Source organism: Canis lupus, chromosome 36 (genome assembly GCF_003254725.2).
Source record: "Canis lupus dingo isolate Sandy chromosome 36, ASM325472v2, whole genome shotgun sequence".
Taxonomy (NCBI): domain Eukaryota; kingdom Metazoa; phylum Chordata; class Mammalia; order Carnivora; family Canidae; genus Canis; species Canis lupus.
In genome coordinates this window covers 14,805,187-14,823,846 of record NC_064278.1, presented here as the reverse complement: position 1 = coordinate 14,823,846, position 18,660 = coordinate 14,805,187, and the positions used below count along the sequence as shown (strand labels likewise).

The 18,660-nt window shown below is 34.9% G+C and overlaps 1 protein-coding gene across 7 annotated transcripts in view; it reads right to left on the bottom strand.

Annotated features, from left to right (window-relative positions):
* The window catches only part of UBR3 (ubiquitin protein ligase E3 component n-recognin 3), a 224,727-nt gene that overhangs the window by 72,399 nt on the left and 133,668 nt on the right, over positions 1-18,660 (bottom strand). For 5 of the 7 annotated variants that reach the window (XM_035697762.2, XM_025460110.3, XM_025460113.3 and 2 more), the window contains 4 exons: positions 17,687-17,820; positions 11,033-11,143; positions 5,138-5,350; positions 3,591-3,727 (listed from right to left, as the gene is read on the bottom strand). In XM_035697762.2, the coding sequence (XP_035553655.2) occupies positions 3,591-3,727; positions 5,138-5,350; positions 11,033-11,143; positions 17,687-17,820 (595 nt within the window). The remainder of the gene's footprint in view (positions 1-3,590; positions 3,728-5,137; positions 5,351-11,032; positions 11,144-17,686; positions 17,821-18,660) is intronic. The other 2 variants (XM_025460112.3, XM_025460114.3) reach the window with 1 other exon arrangement.

The following is an 18,660-nucleotide window of genomic DNA, read 5'->3' as shown; positions in this document are numbered from 1 at the left end:
GTCTCTCCAACTAAACTGTAAATTCCTGGAGAGCAGGTACCATTTCAGATAAAGCTTCTAAAACCCTGATGGTACATAGCAAAAGTGCTCAAAAGCACCTTAGGAACTGGCAATCTGTTTGAGTATGAAATCAATAAGATTCTCTTTAGTCCTTGTAGCTTATTCTCTTTCTTTTCTTGACTCGACCCTTCTATTCCCTTAAATCCAGCAGTCAAACAAAAAAAGGGGAAAGGGGAGGTGCTTTATCAAAGAATTTCTTGGTTTTTAAAAGGATTCATAATTTGGTATTTTAGCAAGCATTCCTTTTATTTTGAACATACTTAGTTTATAAAGTTTAAATGTATAATGCAACTAATGTATAAAGTAAGTTTCACTCACTCTACTGAGCAGTTTGCCCACTGTGACTTAAAGATGTCTCTCCATCTACATCTCAGTTACTTATGTTTCATTTTTTTATCTGTTTCCATGTTTCTCACTTTATACTGGCCAAGTGCCACTCATCGATACCTCTAGCCTATATGTAACCTGAGCCCAAATCCTTGGAAAAATCAATTACTAAAATTAATGTCATTTATTGTTTCAATAAAGAAATAATGAATTGGTATTTAGGTGAAGAAAGCTTTCCTCCCCCAATTAACCTTCCAAAATCCATCTGAATGACTGATATTTGCAACAGACATTTTTTTGGAAATACAATAAAACTTGAATATAGTAATTTTGATTAATTTTATAGAAAGATATTATTCAACAATTTCTTCTCTGCTGCCCTCAAAAAATCCTCCAAGGCTTCACCATGCAAATAAAATGAAAAACAAAGAAATACTGTATTGCCCTACAAAAACAAAACAAAATAACCACCCCCCCAAAAAACCCAAAACAACCCCTCTAAAACAATTATTAAAATTAACAGCTTTATAATAAGCTACTTAACCATTAGAAATATTTTATTCCTAAACATCAAAAAATTTAAGTTCCCTAAAAAGCAAACTAAATTACTCATTCACAGTCATGAGAAATTCAGCTCTTGGAAATAAGGGTTGTATTCCACTCAAATTACTAATATCAGATACAAATAAATGTGCACATTCTAATGAATTGTACATTTAGGAATCACAATATTTCATTTAAAAGTTAAATAACTCAAAATAAATTTACTTCTAAATATTTCACTTAAACATTTAAGCATTTTAAATATTACCAAATATTTTAATGCCTACCTTTTAGTCATGAAAATAATCATAATCTGTAATCAAACATAGTTATGAAATAAGGTTATATGCTAGGCACAAGATATATATAAAGGCCTGATTTCTTCCTTGAGAAAATCAAATTCTATTCAAATAGGATGCAACATACTTTTTTCCCTAAGTTCATATTTTTATTAATTTTTTAGTTAATTTGTTTTGTTTTATTTTATTTTTCATGACTAAGTAAAACTTATAGAAGGAATGTAATCTCAGTGTGAGAACTTTGCAATGGCCTGAGCAATTTTAACCAAAGGATAATGAGTTTTTTAAGGGTTATATACTTTCATTTTCAGAAGCATTATCTTGTTGCTTTAGAGTTTATCATTAGCAATCAGAGAAAAATGAGAGGAGAGAACATATCTTTTGATTCTCTATATATACCCAGAGTAAATAACATCTGATATCTGTACCTGTTTCTCTATAAAAAGAGAAAAACCAAAATACGTTGGCCTGAGAAGTCTATTAACCACAGCAAGCTATAGAAGTTACTTATATATTTAAGAAAATACGAATTTATACTTTCAAAAAACAGGAATCTAAAACTTCCACTAAACTAATTTAAATCAAGTTATTTGATTTATCATACTACAGACAAATCCCATAGACAAATCATTCCTATTCAACCACAATTTTCTTATAAGATCAATCCTAAGAAAATAAAAAGCATAAACACATAAGCAACATAAACATAGTATTTACACACATGTACATATATACACACTCATATACAGATCTATATAAACACACACATATATACACATAAATATGTACACACACATATACACATGGCATAACTGACTTGGTCTACATTCATCTCAGTTTTCTACATTATCACAATATTGTAAAGAAGCTTTTTAAAACCTTGAAACCAGGGTAAAATTAAATCATATTCAATTTAGTTTTCACAAAAAAATGTATTTTATTACAGTATGCAGCTAGTAACTCTCCAGACACAAAATGTTGAATTAATTGTTATTTCTTCTCCTGAAGTATTCCAGATAAATAACAATAGTTTAGGAATGTGCAGACTAGAAAGTTACTTCCCAATCCATTAGATCCTTTTACATTAAGCCATGTCCAACATTTGCATTCTTAAAGACTAGTGTTTCCTTATCTTGAGCTCTAACTTGCTTGTAATTTTCCCACTTCTGGTTCCTTTTTTCTTGTGTTCTAAAGACTACATATACTTCCTTTACTCTTGTTATCCTCTGCTCCATGAATGGGGCAGAGGGATTGGCCCTGGTGAACTGCATGCTCATATGACCTATAAAAGATGAATACAGGGAAGGAAAAAGGACAGCTATTGAAACCTTGACTCAGAGATCTGAGTTCTACTTCTGTGTGCCACTAATTTGCTGCATGACATTCAAGTTATATTAGTTCTCTAAATATATTATTTAATCTAAATCTAAATCTAATACTATTATAGTATTAGACACTCAAGTCATATTAGATATGTTACAGATATTGACATTCAAGTTATATTATTTCTCTAAATCTAAATATAATCTCTAAATCTAAATCTAATACTATTATAGTATTATTTGGGACAAAATACAAAGTATGCCTCTAGGGATATCCAGGAGTCTACAGCATCAATTCTGGCAGAATGTGTTTACAAGTTTCTGATTGTGCCTGTATCTTCCCTATTTACGTTTTTATGGTTCTCCATTTTCATTCAATTAAGTTTTCTAAAATTCCTGTCTGGAACTATTTCTTAGGTATTGAACGCCTACTCAGTCAATTAAAATAATCCTACCTAATTTGAAAGATGAGAAGTATTTACCTCTGTTTTCTTGAGCCCCCTGCCAGCTACTAATAGAGGCTTAGACACGCCTGATCTCTTGCTCTGTCTCCCTTAACTGATTTTCTAACAACTATAGGATATTACCATATATTTTACTAGCTTAAAACAAACAAAATAAGATCTTCTTATTTACAAATTAAAAAAAAATTAAAAGTATTTAACATATTACATACAATGTTTTTGTTTTTAGTATCATCACTTTTTGACAGGACTTAAACAGTGATTTCTTAACAATACCGTTTAGCCACATGCTTTGAGGTAGACATCAGTCCCAAAATGTTAATATTACACTTTTTCCCACATATTCTATAATATATAATAATACTTCACCCAATACTTCATTAAGATAAAAACTTCAGAAAATGAAGGAAACCTACATTTTTATGATCCTTTGAGGAGGTTCTAAAACTAGCCATAATTTCAACCACCATAAAAATACACATCCTTTACTCAAATAAATATGAATGGCATAAATAAAACAAAAAAAACAACTATTAATAATAAGTAAATTTTAAGTATATACCATGTATACCTACCTAGCAACAGAGTACATAAAGAGAAAATCATTGTCTGGTGAACCTGGAGTCTTGCTATAGTCTCTATATTTTTTCTGAGTGGTATTTTTGATATCTTTCATTACAGATTCCATTTCTTTACTTAAGTTGGTTTCTGACTGTAAAAAATGCAAACATACATATAAAGTTTATTCATATTCATTTTTTCTAATATAGTCTTAACACTACAATGTTTATATGAATATACTAGGAAATAAAAGTTAAAAAGTTAAAACAGATGTACATTAGCTATCCACTATAAATATACTTAGTGCACAAAGATAAAACAGATCTGAAATATTTTCTCTTATTTTATCCTAATTCCATATTGTGATTGGTTAGCCTATAATCTAACTATGAACTAATCACAAACTTATATTCTAAACAAATAAATGAAATGTCATTAAAATAATATTTTAGAACAGTTTCCATGTTCATAAACAACCTTTCATTTAACTTCATATCATAAAAACTAATATTAATGTCCCTGGTTTTTGTTTTTTTTTAAGATTTTATTTATTCATGAGAGAAACAGAGAGAAGCAGAGACATAGGCAGAGTGAGAAGCAGACTCCCTGCGAGGAGCCTGATGTGGGATTTGACCCCAGGACCCTGGAATCACGACCTGAGTTGAAGGCAGATGCTCAACCACTGAGCCAACCAGGCATCCCTAACGTCCCTTGCTTTAAGGATATTTTAAACACATAAAAATTTAGATTTAGAAAAGAAAAAAACCACAGACTTAAAAATTAGTCTTCAACTGAGAAAAGAAACTGCGAGAAGATAAATCTTTGAGTAGCTTTTAACTATGAATTTGTTTCAAAAGTCAATTAATACTTTCATAAATTTACTGTTTAAACTAGGCACAGCTATCGCTTCTTTCCAAGACCATATCATAAATCTATAATGAAGGTGAAATATTTAAATATTTAAATCAAAAAAATAAATCCTACTGGATGGGATAAAAGATGGGTTCACTTACACCAAATCCCACAATAAAATAGTCTGAAGTACAGTGAATAGTTCAATTAAGTGTATGATACTTTAACTAATACACACACACATAAAATGTATGTAAATCTATAATTACACATATAGAAAGTGTGTGTATGTAAATGTATCATTTTAATCCTAATATACCTAATGGGCATATTTTTAAATGATTAGACTGTGCTTTACATTGCAAGATACATATATATGTAATTTGTTTATTTGTTTGGCTTTGCTTTTAAAGATTTCAACATCTTAAAAGAGTCTAACCATAGGTAAGCTTATAGATTTCATGCTCTGGAAGATGTATATTAAAACTATAACAATTTAGACTAAGGAAAAGTATAGCCATTGGTAATAATTTGTTCCATTATTCTCATTTTTGTTTTTAGTAGCCACAAACAGAAGAGAAAAACATCTAAAAGCAATTGCTTTTAAATGTTTAAAGGTCCAGAGTAATTTAGAAACGGAATGAAAATGAAAGGAATGAAAATGAGAGTTGAAAGCAGAGCTGAGTTTACTAGGATATTTCTGTCTTACACTGATGCTTACTGGGAAAGCTCCCGGCCGTCCCTGCAGCTCCTCTACTTCCTTTATGAGATCTTGGATGCTTTTGTTACTAGGACGTTGCCAAAGGTTACTTTCCACGTTGCTCCCAGGATAACAAGGAAGAACACTGTTAGCAAATTGCCTACAGAGAGGACAGGTGAATTCTCCTTTGTCCACGGAGAAGCCCTGAAGAACCTGGTCATTCTAAAAGATGAAATAAACATACAGATTTATAATGCACGCCTTTACAGAAAACAAAAATTTATACCATTACATTTTATAGTAAACAAATGAACCATGCCAAAAAAAAAGACATCTCTAATATATATCATAAAAACATAGTCTATTGATGTAATGAGCATTGGGTGTTATATGCAACTGATCAATCACTAAACTCTACCTCTGAAACTAATAATACACTATATGTTAATTGAATCTAAATTTAAAAAAAAGATGTTTCTTGAAAAAAAAAAAACCCATAAACAAAATCTCTCATTTGACTGTTGAAGCTTATCAAATCACTGCTTTCAACATGGCAATCATGCAACACTTGCCACCACCAAGAACTGCTTAAGTATCTTACTCTTTCCTTAGTATGAAACATTCAGATAACGATGCAAGTGATGCATAATAGGGATTCAAGATAAAGAATAACTTAAAAAGTAGGCCATATTACAGTGGATCACCTTCTCCTACCTCTATGCCCCTATTTCTACAAACTGTAGGTGACCAGTGGGAAGATTCAGTGCCCACGTTCTTTGATGGAGAATAGACAACTTTTGAGAATAAATCAAGCCTAAAAAATGTGATGTGTCTTTGTCTAACTGCCAAACACAACTGACTGGACTTCATGCAGTGAATCTGTTTAGGTTTAATGGATAGGGGAAAGATTTAGTACGAGTACTTAGAATGTAAGTGTGGTAGGAAAGGAATTAATTTAACATTCTTTCCTTTAAATGTTTCTGATAGTAAGAGGAGGAAACCAAATTTTTTAAACACAGATACATAAGCATATGTGCCTAGTAGGAAATTCTTGCTTATGAGAGACTGCTACATATGCTATCTAACCAGAGGATTTAAGGCAGGAATCCAGACTGTTATATTTGTTCCTTTCTTTTGCCTGACACCACCACAAACAGCCATTTTGCTCTTTTAGGCCATTATAATTGTGCAGTCCTAACCACTATATTGCTCTTTTTCCCAGCAGTCTCTTTCTTACTCTGCCACTAACCTAATGCTTTATCTCAGAGTATGTTTTAATGCGTTAATGTAAATGTGTGAATGCTACAATATGAACATTATTCCCAACAAGACAAAAATAATGAGGAGAAAAGGATACCAAGAGAAGAAAATCAATTTGCCTATGGTTACAAAGGTAATGACAATGTCAAGATGAATTTAAGTTTCCCCACTCTTAATTTAGTGCTCATTTCACAATATCTCAGATCTCAAATACATTAGCTAAAAGAATCAAGTTCTATTTTTTACTTTTTGACATTTATTTTTTTCCAGTTCTTAATAATGTAACACCACATCTTCTTAAATCCAATTCTACAAATATTTACTAAAGCTCCTATCATGTGTCAAACACTGTGCCAGGTGATAGCATAAAGTCTTAAGGTACTAATAATATAAAAGCAAACAGAAACAAATAAATTATAATAATTAATGTGAAAAATACAACAGAGAAGGCTTCTCAGAGACTTGGGAGCTAAGTTTCAAAGATATAGAAGAAGAGCATATAGAAGGTTGGGGTGATTGAAGGACATTCTATCATAAGTTCCCCTACAGCCTTAATTTTAAAGAATACTAGATCTCCCTCCTTGCCTTAACTGAAACTAGGATTTTTCCTCAAGCCTCCCCAGAAGCTTCCTCAGGTAGGCACTGCTCATTCTCCCACACCCTCACACCTCAGTATCCTTCTCATCTGCTGGCTTGAGATCTTTACTCTTGCATTCTCCCATCTTTGTGTCTCATGTCATCTAGGGATATTACCCTTTTTCCTTTCTTTTTACTGTCATCTACTGCCCTCAATCACTGATGACTTTGGTACCTAAATGACTTTTCCTCATAGCTCCAAGTCCTACCATCCTCCTATGTTACTTCAGCATATGTGGGGATAACCAATCTTACATCTTAGTCCATCAGCTCTTTGACTTCATTAGCTCCTATGGCACTGACCTCTATACTACTCTAGCACCTGTTACCATGACCACCCCCTTATACTAAAATGACCCCAAATTGTCCATATCTGAAAAGATTAAATCCAAACAGCTTACAGTCTGCCTGCCAATTCCTATCTCTTTTATGTTTTAGTTCCTCTCTTCTCTCCCAGTTTATCAAGCCTTTCCTATTCCGCCTATACACTGTGATGTACCACTTCAAAAACTCTTTGGTTAACACTTCTCATTCCCCCCTCCATCTGTCCTTCTATCATACATATCACATAAAATCTTCATATAAAATTAATCCATTGTATGACTTCTCCAATTCTGCACTCAAATTAAGTGTTGTTAAAGAAAACTGCAATAACTTCTTGCTACCAACTCTTTCCACCTCAACTGAACCCTGAATACTTCCTGGCAATCTTTCTCCAACATCCTATGAAGAATTCTCTCACTCAATTCCAAGGTAGTTTTTCCAAACTACCTCCTCACTTGTGAAGTCCCTTCACCTATTCCAGCCTTGCCCCCTTTACACTAGAAGCATAAGCTATACCTCCAGCCTCAAAAAGAAGAGAGTCATGACAGCTCCTTCAGCTTTCTGCTTTCTTCCACCCCAATATTTATTTACTTAATAAATCCCATTAAGTCCTTCTATCTACTTTCTTCCTTCTACTCTCTTTGCTAATATCTCCTAACTAGTCTCCCAATCATTCTGTTGCCACTATGACGCACCTAATGTGAGACTCTAATTCCCAATCAAAATCTTTCAGTAATCACAATTCTCTCTCATCTTGATTCCTTCCTCCTTCTTACACTCCACCTGCCATTTCTCACCAAGTCCAGAAGACTCTTCTTCTAAATATATTTCAAATCTCTAAGCTCTTCTTCATCTCCAGTGCAATAATTAAGCCCATGTCACTATCATCCTGTACCTCCCAAATATCATCACATTCTTTCTTACTCTACTGAAATCCCAGAATAATCCTCTACCATCTACACAACTGCCACAATGATCGTTCTGAAGATTTCATAACTCTGCTTAAAAGTCTTTTTTTTTTTTTTTTAATTTATGATAGTCACACAGGGAGAGAGAAAGAGAGGCAGAGACATAGGCAGAGGGAGAAGCAGGCTCCATGCACTGGGAGCCCGATGTGGGATTCGATCCTGGGTCTCCAGGATCGCGCCCTGGGCCAAAGACAGGCGCCAAACCGCTGCGCCACCCAGGGATCCCATGCTTAAAAGTCTTTAATGACTTTAATGGCTCTCTATAAAGAACCTATCTAAATAAAGTTCAAATTCCTTACATGAGCCACAAGGCCCTTAATGATCTGACCCCTAATTACTTTTCCAGTCTTATCTTTCATCACTCAAGCACCATACTTCATCAAATGTTCTGGTACTTGGCAGATGTTCCAATAAGATCTGTGTATACCTCATAACACTTAGCACATATATCACAATTGTCTATTTCTATCTCACGCAATGCATAGCAATCCCTTGGAAGAAAAGAACTGTGTCTTATTCATTGTTGAATCCTCAATGTCTATCACAGTATCTCAAACACTCTAGACATTAAGTAAATATTTGTTGAATGAACGATTGAATGAAGATGTGTGAAAAATGCATAATGTGTTTAAGGAACTATTAATTAGCTTATGCTGAGTTGATGAAAGATACAGCAGAAGCAACAGGCAAGCCAGATCATGAAGTATCTTGAAACCATTCAGAAAAGAGTGAACCATACCCCATCTGGAAGAATTCAGTAAAGGATTTTTAAGCCAATGACATAGATCATCAGATTTACATTTTAGAATGATCAATATAGTGAATAAGCTAGACTTGGAGCAAGGAAAATGATAAGAAAGCAACTGCAATAGTCAAGATGAGAGATGAAGAAATACACAAAAAGATAGAAGCAAGAGTAATGAGAGTGTAGTCAAGTGAGATTTAAAAGAATCAGTATAATTTTCTAAGTGAATGAATGTGAGAGGGAAGGATAAAAACGGAAAAAGTAGGAATCTACTGCTTCTGAGTTAGGAATTGGGGAACAGAGAAGGCCAGGCTTTTAGGAAGTTGAGCTGAGAACTGCATTGTCCCATGCAAGGTGATGGGCCACTGTGGTTCTGTGCTGGTGCATCTCATCCCTGCCCCCAGAGGCACTGGCATTGTCTCAGCCCCTGTGCCCAAGAAGCTACTGATGATGGCTGGTATTGACAACTGCTACACTTCGGCCAGGGGCTGCACTGCCACCCTGGGGAACTTTGCCAAGGCTACTTTTGATGCGACCTCCAAGACCTATAGCTATCTCACCCCTGATCTCTGGAAAGAGACTGTGTTCATCAAGTCTCCCTATCAGGAATTCACTGACCATCTTGTAAAGACCCACACCAGAGTCTCCGTGCAGAGGACCCAGGCTCCACACAGTTTTATACAAGAAAAATAAAAGTGAATTAAAGCTTATTAAAAAAAAAAAACCACTCCCCTGCATCTACAGGGGAATGCAAAGCCAAGGGAAGAAATTCAGAATGACAGGACCTGACTATCTTTATGAACTGAAAAGAAAGGTAACAACAGGCAGAAAAACTGAACATACAGAAGAAAAAGAGGTTACTTACTAATAGACCAAGGCCCCTGAGATGATGAAGAGAAAAGAATACTAGAACATCAACAGAAAAACTATTCCTGAACAGAAGAAGGAATATTACCTCAAAGAGTAGAAAAGAAAGGACTGACTGGGATGCAGACTCATTTAGCAGGGAATAGAGAAGCAAAGCAAGAAATTAAGCTTAGTATGTGACACAAAGCCACATGTTTTCTCCTGGTGACAAAGGAAGAGACAGAATCTAATGACAGGAAAGGGATCTTACAGTTTAGGTGAAGAGTCTGGGATAAGGTATGGAGTAGCTGCTGAAGACACTAGGAGAGGAAACTGATCAAAAACAGGAATTGAGGGATCCCTGGGTGGCGCAGCGGTTTAGCGCCTGCCTTTGGCCCAGGGCGTGATCCTGGAAACCAGGGATCGAATCCCACGTCGGGCTCCTGTGCATGGAGCCTGCTTCTTCCTCTGCCTATGTCTCTGCCTCTCTCTCTGTGTGACTATCATAAATAAATAAAAATTTAAAAAAAAAAAAAGGAAAAAAAAAAAACAGGAATTGATATGTAATATCTACAGTCGGTGACCCCAGTCTAAGCCACTACTATACAGGAAACTACAAGTTTACAGACATACCACTTCACTTAGTTTTATGATTTTTTCTGGCAGGGCTAGCTGCCTGGGTCTAAAATGAAGGCAGGATGATTAAATGACTGTTATTCAGAGCAGAACAGGCATAGTACAAAAAAGTGAGGCTAGGAAAGAACCAAGAACGCTAGGAAAAATGCAAAGGGGTTAAAGGACTAGAGATCTTGATGTCAGAAGCAAAACACACTAATGAGAATGAAAGTAAGAAAATCTGAAGAATTAATCAGATAATAAAATGATATGGTGGGATATTAGAGCTTTATATTTCAGAACTAGAGTAGCAAAGTTTAAAATTACTACCATGGAAATAATTTGCTAAAGTGAAGCAAAAAAATGAAATCCCTAAAGCCAAAGAGGTCAAGGAACTACAAGACTGGATAGCTCAAATGGTGATCAAAATTACCCAAGATGAGCTGGGATGTATATGCTGTAAAAATATTTAATACCTGGAAATATATATACATCTTTAAATTAACTTACCCGCAATGATTCCATGTAAGATTTATGACAATCTATATGTAACGTGTGGCCACAGGTTTGTACATAAACACCTCCTTCCCAGCCAATTGATACTGCCAAGAGACAAGAACTCTTAAAAAAAAAAAAAAAAGGCAAAATACAATTAATTTTAAAGAAATACAAACATATTTAAATTTTCCACATAAACCTCTGATTTCATATTTTTATACTAATGTGAACTTTATATTTTTGTGATAAAAAGTAACACCCGACTTGAGAGCCATAATGCAAATCTTTAAACTTGAAATACCATAAAGTTTTAGTTTCTAAATGTCTAGGCTCATAGTAAATGAGAATAATTATAAATTACACTTTCTTCACCTCATGAAATGTAAACTCTCAATATTATACTACAGTTCAGTGTAAACTATTCTTTTGTTGATTATTTTACCTGTTTTATGTGGTATTTAATTTCTCTGTGATATCTGACATTAAGAATTTCTTTCTTTTCTTTTAATTCCAGTATAGTTAACACAGTATTATATTAGTTTCGAGTGTACAATATAATGATTCAACAATTCCATACATCACTGGGTGCTCATCACGACAAGTGCTCATCACAAGTGCACACCTTAATCACCATCACCTATTTCAACCATCCCCACCCACTTCCTCTCGGTAACATTCTCTATAGTTAAGACACCATTTCTTAAGTTGTCCTGTCTCTCTTCTCTTTTTCCTTTGCTTGTTCTGCTTCTTAAATTCCACATGTGAGTAAAATCATATGGTATTGGTCTTTCTCTGACAGATTTATTTTGCTTAGCATTATACTCTCTAGCTTCATCCATGTTGCAAATGGCAAGATTTCATCCTTTTTTATGGCTGAAAGGGTTAGTATCCGAAATAAATAAAGAACTTATACAATTCAACACCCAAAAAACGAATAATCCAATTAAAAATGGGCAAAAGATATGAACAGACACTTCTCCAAAGAAGACATACAGATGGCCAACAGACACATGGAAAGATGCTCAACATCACCCATCATCAGGTAAATGCAAATCAGAAATACATTGATATCACCCCACACTTGTCAAAACAGCTAAAGTAAAAAACACAAGAAACCACAGGTGTTGGCAAGGATGTGGAAAAAAGGAACCCTCATGTACTTTTGGTGGAAATGCAAGCTGGTACAGCTGCTATGGAAAATAGCATGGAGTTTCCTCAAAAAGTTAAAAATAGAACTACCTTATGATCCAGGAATCACAATACTGGGTATATATCCCCAAAATACAAAACTTCTATTTCAAAGGGAAACGTGTTCCTATGTTTATAGAAGTATTATAATAATGAAAACAGCCGAACTGTCCATTGATACATCAATGGATAAAGACATGGTATATATATGCAATGGAATAACAACTTCTTTGTTAAAGTGCCTACTTTCCCCTGGTTTCCATAGTGCTACTGTCTTTTGATTTTCCTCTCATCTCTTTAAACCATTTGGTTTAGGCTTCCTTTTAAGACTCTCTTTTCTTCACCTGCGCCTTCAAAGCTTACATTTCTCAAGGTTCTATTTTTTTTCTGTTACTCTCTTCTTACTAAAACTATTCTCCCTGAATGATTTAATCAGTAAATTCAACTACCTTCCAAATTTTGATCACTTGCCTCAATAACAGATACAAATAATCAACTGTCAAACAGAAATCTCTAATTTGATGTCCCTCAGATAACATTTAAAAAGTGTCATGGGGCGCCTGGGTGGGTCACTCAGTTAAGCATTTGATTCTTGATTTTAGCACAGGTAATGATCTTAGTTAGGGTCCTAAGATTAAGCCCCATGTCGGGCTCCATACTCAGCTCAGAGTCTACTTAAGATTTTCTCCCTCTGCCCATGCCCCTAGTTGCACACGCAGCACTCTTTCTCTAAAATAAAGAAATAAAGCCTTTTAAAAATATTGTCATTTCTTTCATGAGTCTTTCTTTTCCTCTTGGTTTAAAAACTCCACAATCTAGTCACCAAATCAGAAAGCTAAGGGTTATTCTACATCACACTCTTTACTTCACACCACAGTATTAGATCCCAAACCATACAAAATCTATCTCCTAAATAACTGGTAATTTTGGCCTTCCTCTTCGTTCTCACTATAACATTCATGTCTGTATCATTTGTTGGGGGGTGGGGGGGATAGGTTCTTCAATAAAGTTTTTTTTTAAAGATGTACTTATTCTTTTTTTTTTTTTTTTGTATTTATTCATTTGAGAGAGAGAGCGAGCGAGCATACACATGTGGCATGCAGGTGGGGTTGAAGGAATGAGAGAGAGAGAAAGAGAGAACCCCAAGCAGACTCCCCAGTCAGTGGGGAGTCCACATGGGGCTTGATCTCACAACCCTGAGAACATAACTTCAGCTGAAATCAAGACTCAGTCACCTAATCAACCAAGCCACCCAGGTGTCTCTTCAATAAAGTTTCTTAACTGGTCTCCCTGACTCCAATTTCTTCTCTGCATAATGCATCGCCCTCCATACATCTTTCTAGACTAAAATTTGGTCATAACCCCATAAGGGACCTTAACATTTATAAAGATTTAATATAATATGCAATAAGGAAGGGACCTAGATTATATAAGCAACTACAATACCCTTTTGAAATCTATTCTAAAAGTTAATTGCTTTTATCTCTTCTTTCTCTTACATCTTCAACTTCTCCTCTTCTTCTCTACTAATTCCTTCCCTTCACCATAAACAGGCTTAGACTTTTCCATCTAAAATAATTTTCTTTGAATTTTCATTTGGCCTCTGTCAAATAGCACTTGGGTCTGAACTTAAGTTTACCCTCTAGAGTCTGTAGTAAACACATGCCATGCCAAAACAATATTAGGAATGTGGTCTATCATGAATGAAAGCACTTGATGAAAGATTTGAAAGCCATTAAAATGGAGTACACCATTAAATTTTATTTTTATATTGGAATGAAATTTTTACATTATAATGTAAGATGACCAAATAATCTTTACACAATACACAAAATTCCAATGTTAAATCAAGACTCTTCATGAGTATCTGAAAGTTGAAAAATAATACACAGTGCAAAATGTCTTCCCAGTTGATTTAAGATGTGTAACAGCACAAATCAAATACTCACAGCAGGTGAGCTAGCTCCTATTGTTACAAATCAGAAAAGCAACAGGAGACCTGCTCATCTCTGTTTTACACTTTGGAGCCACTTGAAGTAGAAGCAGATTTAGATCATTTTAGAATGGTTGGTAGCCAGTTAATAACCAAGCTGCTCTCCTTGGTAATGTACTATAAAAATGTAATTAATCTTTCTTTTTAATAAAAGTAGTTAGTTTTTAAAACTAAATCAGGGGGCACCTGGGTGGCACAGTCAGTTGAGTGTCTGACTCTTGGCTCTCTGGCTTAGGTCATGATCTGAGTCTTGAGTTCAGGCCCCACATAGGGCTCTGTACTCGGCACGAAGTCTGCCTAAGATTTTCTTTCCCTCTCTCTCTCTCTGCCCCTTCTCCCCGCACTCTCCCTCAAATAAATAAATAAGTCTTAAAAAAAATAAAATAAAATCAGTACATCATCTATTTCGTATTTGAATCAGATAGGATTTTTTTTTTTTTTTTTTTATGATAGTCACACAGAGAGAGAGAGAGAGAGAGGCAGAGACACAGGCAGAGACAGAAGCAGGCTCCATGCACCGGGAGCCCAACGTGGGATTCGATCCCGGATCTCCAGGATTGCGCCCTGGGCCAAAGGCAGGCGCCAAACCGCTGCACCACCCAGGGATCCCCAGATAGGATTTTTTAAAAAGGCAAGAAACATTGACTAACATGACACTAATATCTTAGGAAGTCCTCAACAATGTGCTCAGCACTGTGCTAGGAATTGCTTAACACTGAATCTTCACAACCTCAATATTTATTAAAACCTTACAAAAAAAAAGAAAAAAAAACTTAGAAAAAAGATATAAAGTTTACCAAGATCACACAGTTATAAACGGCAGAGCCCCAGTTCAAACCCAAGTCTATCTGACTCCAAAGCTCAGGTTCTCTCCATACTGTGTCCTCTCTCTCATATCTAACACTCCCAGTTTCAGTAGCAGTACTGTCTTACATGACTAAAATTCTATAGGCCAACTCTGTAAAATGCATGGAACTGATGTGAAGAGAATAGAGTTTACACAGTTCAATTCTATAATCAAAATCAATGCCCATTAATAGTAACTCTTCTGCTGTATACAGTCTGCCTGCCTATGAAACTCTGGTACTCTATCCTAGAGTAATTCAGTAAGAAATTCAGTAAGCATCTCCAACACACATAGCACATGCTAAGCCCTGAGGGAACAATACAACCAATATAAGAATGGCCCTATACCTCTAGAGGAATACAGTCCAGGGAGCACGCCAGATATACTTAAAGAAACCACAATGAAAGTAAAAAAGTATTGTGTAAAAAAATATATATATATATTTAAGAATAAAATCCCACAATCACTAACAGACAACACACAACAAAGATTCTGTCCAGTTCAGATTTCAGTTTACAGTTCTTTTTTTTTTTAAGACCTTATTTATTTATTCATGAGAGACACAGAGAGGGGGGGGGGCATAGACACAGGCAGAGGGAGAAGAAGGCTTCATGTAGGGAGCCCGATGTGGGATTCGATCCTGGGTCTCCAGGATCAGGCCCTGGGCTGAAGGTGGCACTAAACTGCTGAGCCACCTGGCTCAGTTTACAGTGCTTACAAAAAAGATTTTTTTCTAGAAATGAGTAGCTATTCTGGCTGCTTTAAGAAAGAGATACGATACTCTTTCTCTTCTTTATTAGATCTCCCCTTCCCTCAAACTTATTTTGCTCCTAAGTTTGGGTTATATTTTCACTGAATCAAGCTGTTTTGCTTTTCTGTTTGGCTCTAAGATTCATCACTACTCATCTACTCTAAAGTGATTCAAAAATGACAAAATTAAAACCAGGATTATGGCAACAAAATAAAATCTAAATAAAGGTGGTAGTAAATTTCTGTAAAAGCAGAACTTAGCACAATTTCATCATTTTCTTCAAAATGAAGACATTTATTGGTCTATGATTAATAAGATAAATGCTGCAAAAAACTCAAAGAAACAATACAGAATAAAGAAAAAAGTATGAAAATGTGTGTATGTGTGCATAGGAATGCATTTATACATATACACTCATGGGCTTCTTTTTCCAAATAATAATAATTTCATTTTAGAGCCTCTGAAAATATATAGAAACATGGTCCTTATTACCTAATCCAAATTGCCTTCCAAGGCCTACCTAACCCGAGCCCTCTGAATGGTCTAGCTTGAATATTTAAAAACTACACCATAGGGCAGCCCAGATGGCTCAGCGGTTTAGCGCCACCTTCAGCCCAGAGTGTGATCCTGGAGACCTGGGATCAAGTCTCATGTTGGGCTCCCTGCATGGAGCCTGCTTCTCCCTCTGCCTGTGTCTGTGCCTCTCTCTCTTTCTCTCTCTCTCTCTCATGAATAAATAAATAAAATCTTTTTAAAAATAAAATAAAATAAAAAATAAAAGCTACACCATATTTATACTGACCTTTATAATGTGTAAAGTGATCTAAAGAAATTTCTAACCTGGTGGGTTACTGTATGAAAGACCACATGAGCCCTATTTTATAGCGAGGAAATTGAGTCCTGGATTGTTAATCTGGCAAGTTTATATTGCTACCAGTTTTTCTCACCTAGCCCAGTTTTTCTCACCTAGAACTCTTTCTACACCACAATGCCTCCCTAACTAGAGTTAGTTAGGGATCATCTCCTCCAGAATCCTCCAGAATCCTTCTCCTCAGCATCATTACTAGGCCTGTTATTATTTATTCTAATTATTTTATCTTCCACCTCTCCTACTAGTTTCTTTCATTTAATCCAGTGCATTATGGACAAAAAGAATTGTATTTGGAAATTTATCGAGATATTCACCTCATATAACTAAAAATAATGTTTCATTTTGTATTTTAACTATTTTAACTTCTGATTATATGTGTTCTTAATTCAAAATACAGCAGATTCAAAAAACAACAGGTGAAAGGAAGCCCCATTTGATCATTTGATAATCCACTGATAAAATATTAAAAATGGTACAGAAATTTTACAAGGACGTTAACAATGCAAGTGCTATTAAATTAAGTTGATCTTCTAAGACTTCTGTTTACCTGAATGCTAGATAGTGTTCCTAGGTACAAAGAGTTGGGAAAAAACCTACGAAGTTTGAAAGAAACCATAGAAGCCATGAATTAAATCTGTCCCTCCTTTACATTTTAAAAGCATCATAATGAGATCTTATTGTATATCTTTAAATGAAAGTAAAAGAAGGCGGCAAAAATCTTCATAAAACATTCATGCCATATCTAAAAGTTTCCATGGAGTGAGTATCATTTCATTGAACTGAATGTATACAGCTCACAATAAACATTTAAAACATAACACTTATAACGTGAAATTTTTATTTATTAACAGATTTCCATTTGTTTACTATCCATACATTAACTTTTTTTCTAATAAACTTCAAGATTCTAAATCAGAATGACAATTTATAGAAGAAAAAATATAAAATAAAACTCTGGAGAGAAGTAACCAGCAATTTGGCAGACAAAAATACTATATGATAAACAGGATACTTACATCCTTAAAATAACGCTGTAATAATGAAAGTCTCACATCATGAACTGCTGCACATGTATCCCAAGGGTAAATCTGCTCCTCTTCAGTGATAGGCAATTTTTTTGGCTCAATGTTGTCACGACACTGCCCCAAAACTACATTAACAACAAAAAAATAAAACCTCATTAAATAACCTACCTGATTCAACATGATTCACCAAGAAAAGCTGTTATTTATCACAAGCTAAACTAATTTTTCTATCAGAATATTTTTAAAGAAAAATTTAAGATCTTATATCAGGTATATGAATGTGGGCCCTAAGTTCTGAAGAGATTTACAGTAGCAGCAGAAAGAAGAAACAGAAGCAGGGAGATGCTAGCAACTAAAATAAAATTAGCTATGATGTATAATCCTCTTAATACAATGCTGGCTTTGATTTTGTTGAGGATTTCTACATATATATTCATCAGAGATACTAGTCTATCATTTTCCTTTCTTGTAATGTCTTTATATGGCTTTGGTATCAGGGTAAGGCTGTTATCATAGAATGAGTGAGTAAGTTAGAAAGTACTGACTTTTTTTTTTTTTTTTTAAGTTTGAGAAGGACTGATGTTAATTCTTTAAATGTTTGGTAGCATCATGAGTGAAGCTTTCTGGTCTTGGGCTTTATTTGTTGAGAAGTTTTTGATTTTTGATTCACTCTCTTAACCGGTTTAATGTCTGTTTAAATTCTTTATTTCCTCTTGAGTCAGTTTTGGTAGTTTCTTTTTTTTTTTTTTTTAACTTTAATTTTTTATTATTTATTTATGATAGTCACACACACAGAGAGAGAGAGAGGCAGAGACATAGGCAGAGAGAGAAGCAGGCTCCATGCTTGGGAGCCCGACGTGGGATTTGATCCCGGGTCTCCAGGATCGCGCCCTGGGCCAAAGGCAGGCGCCAAACCGCTGCGCCACCCAGGGATCCCAGTTTTGGTAGTTTCTATGTTTCTAGGA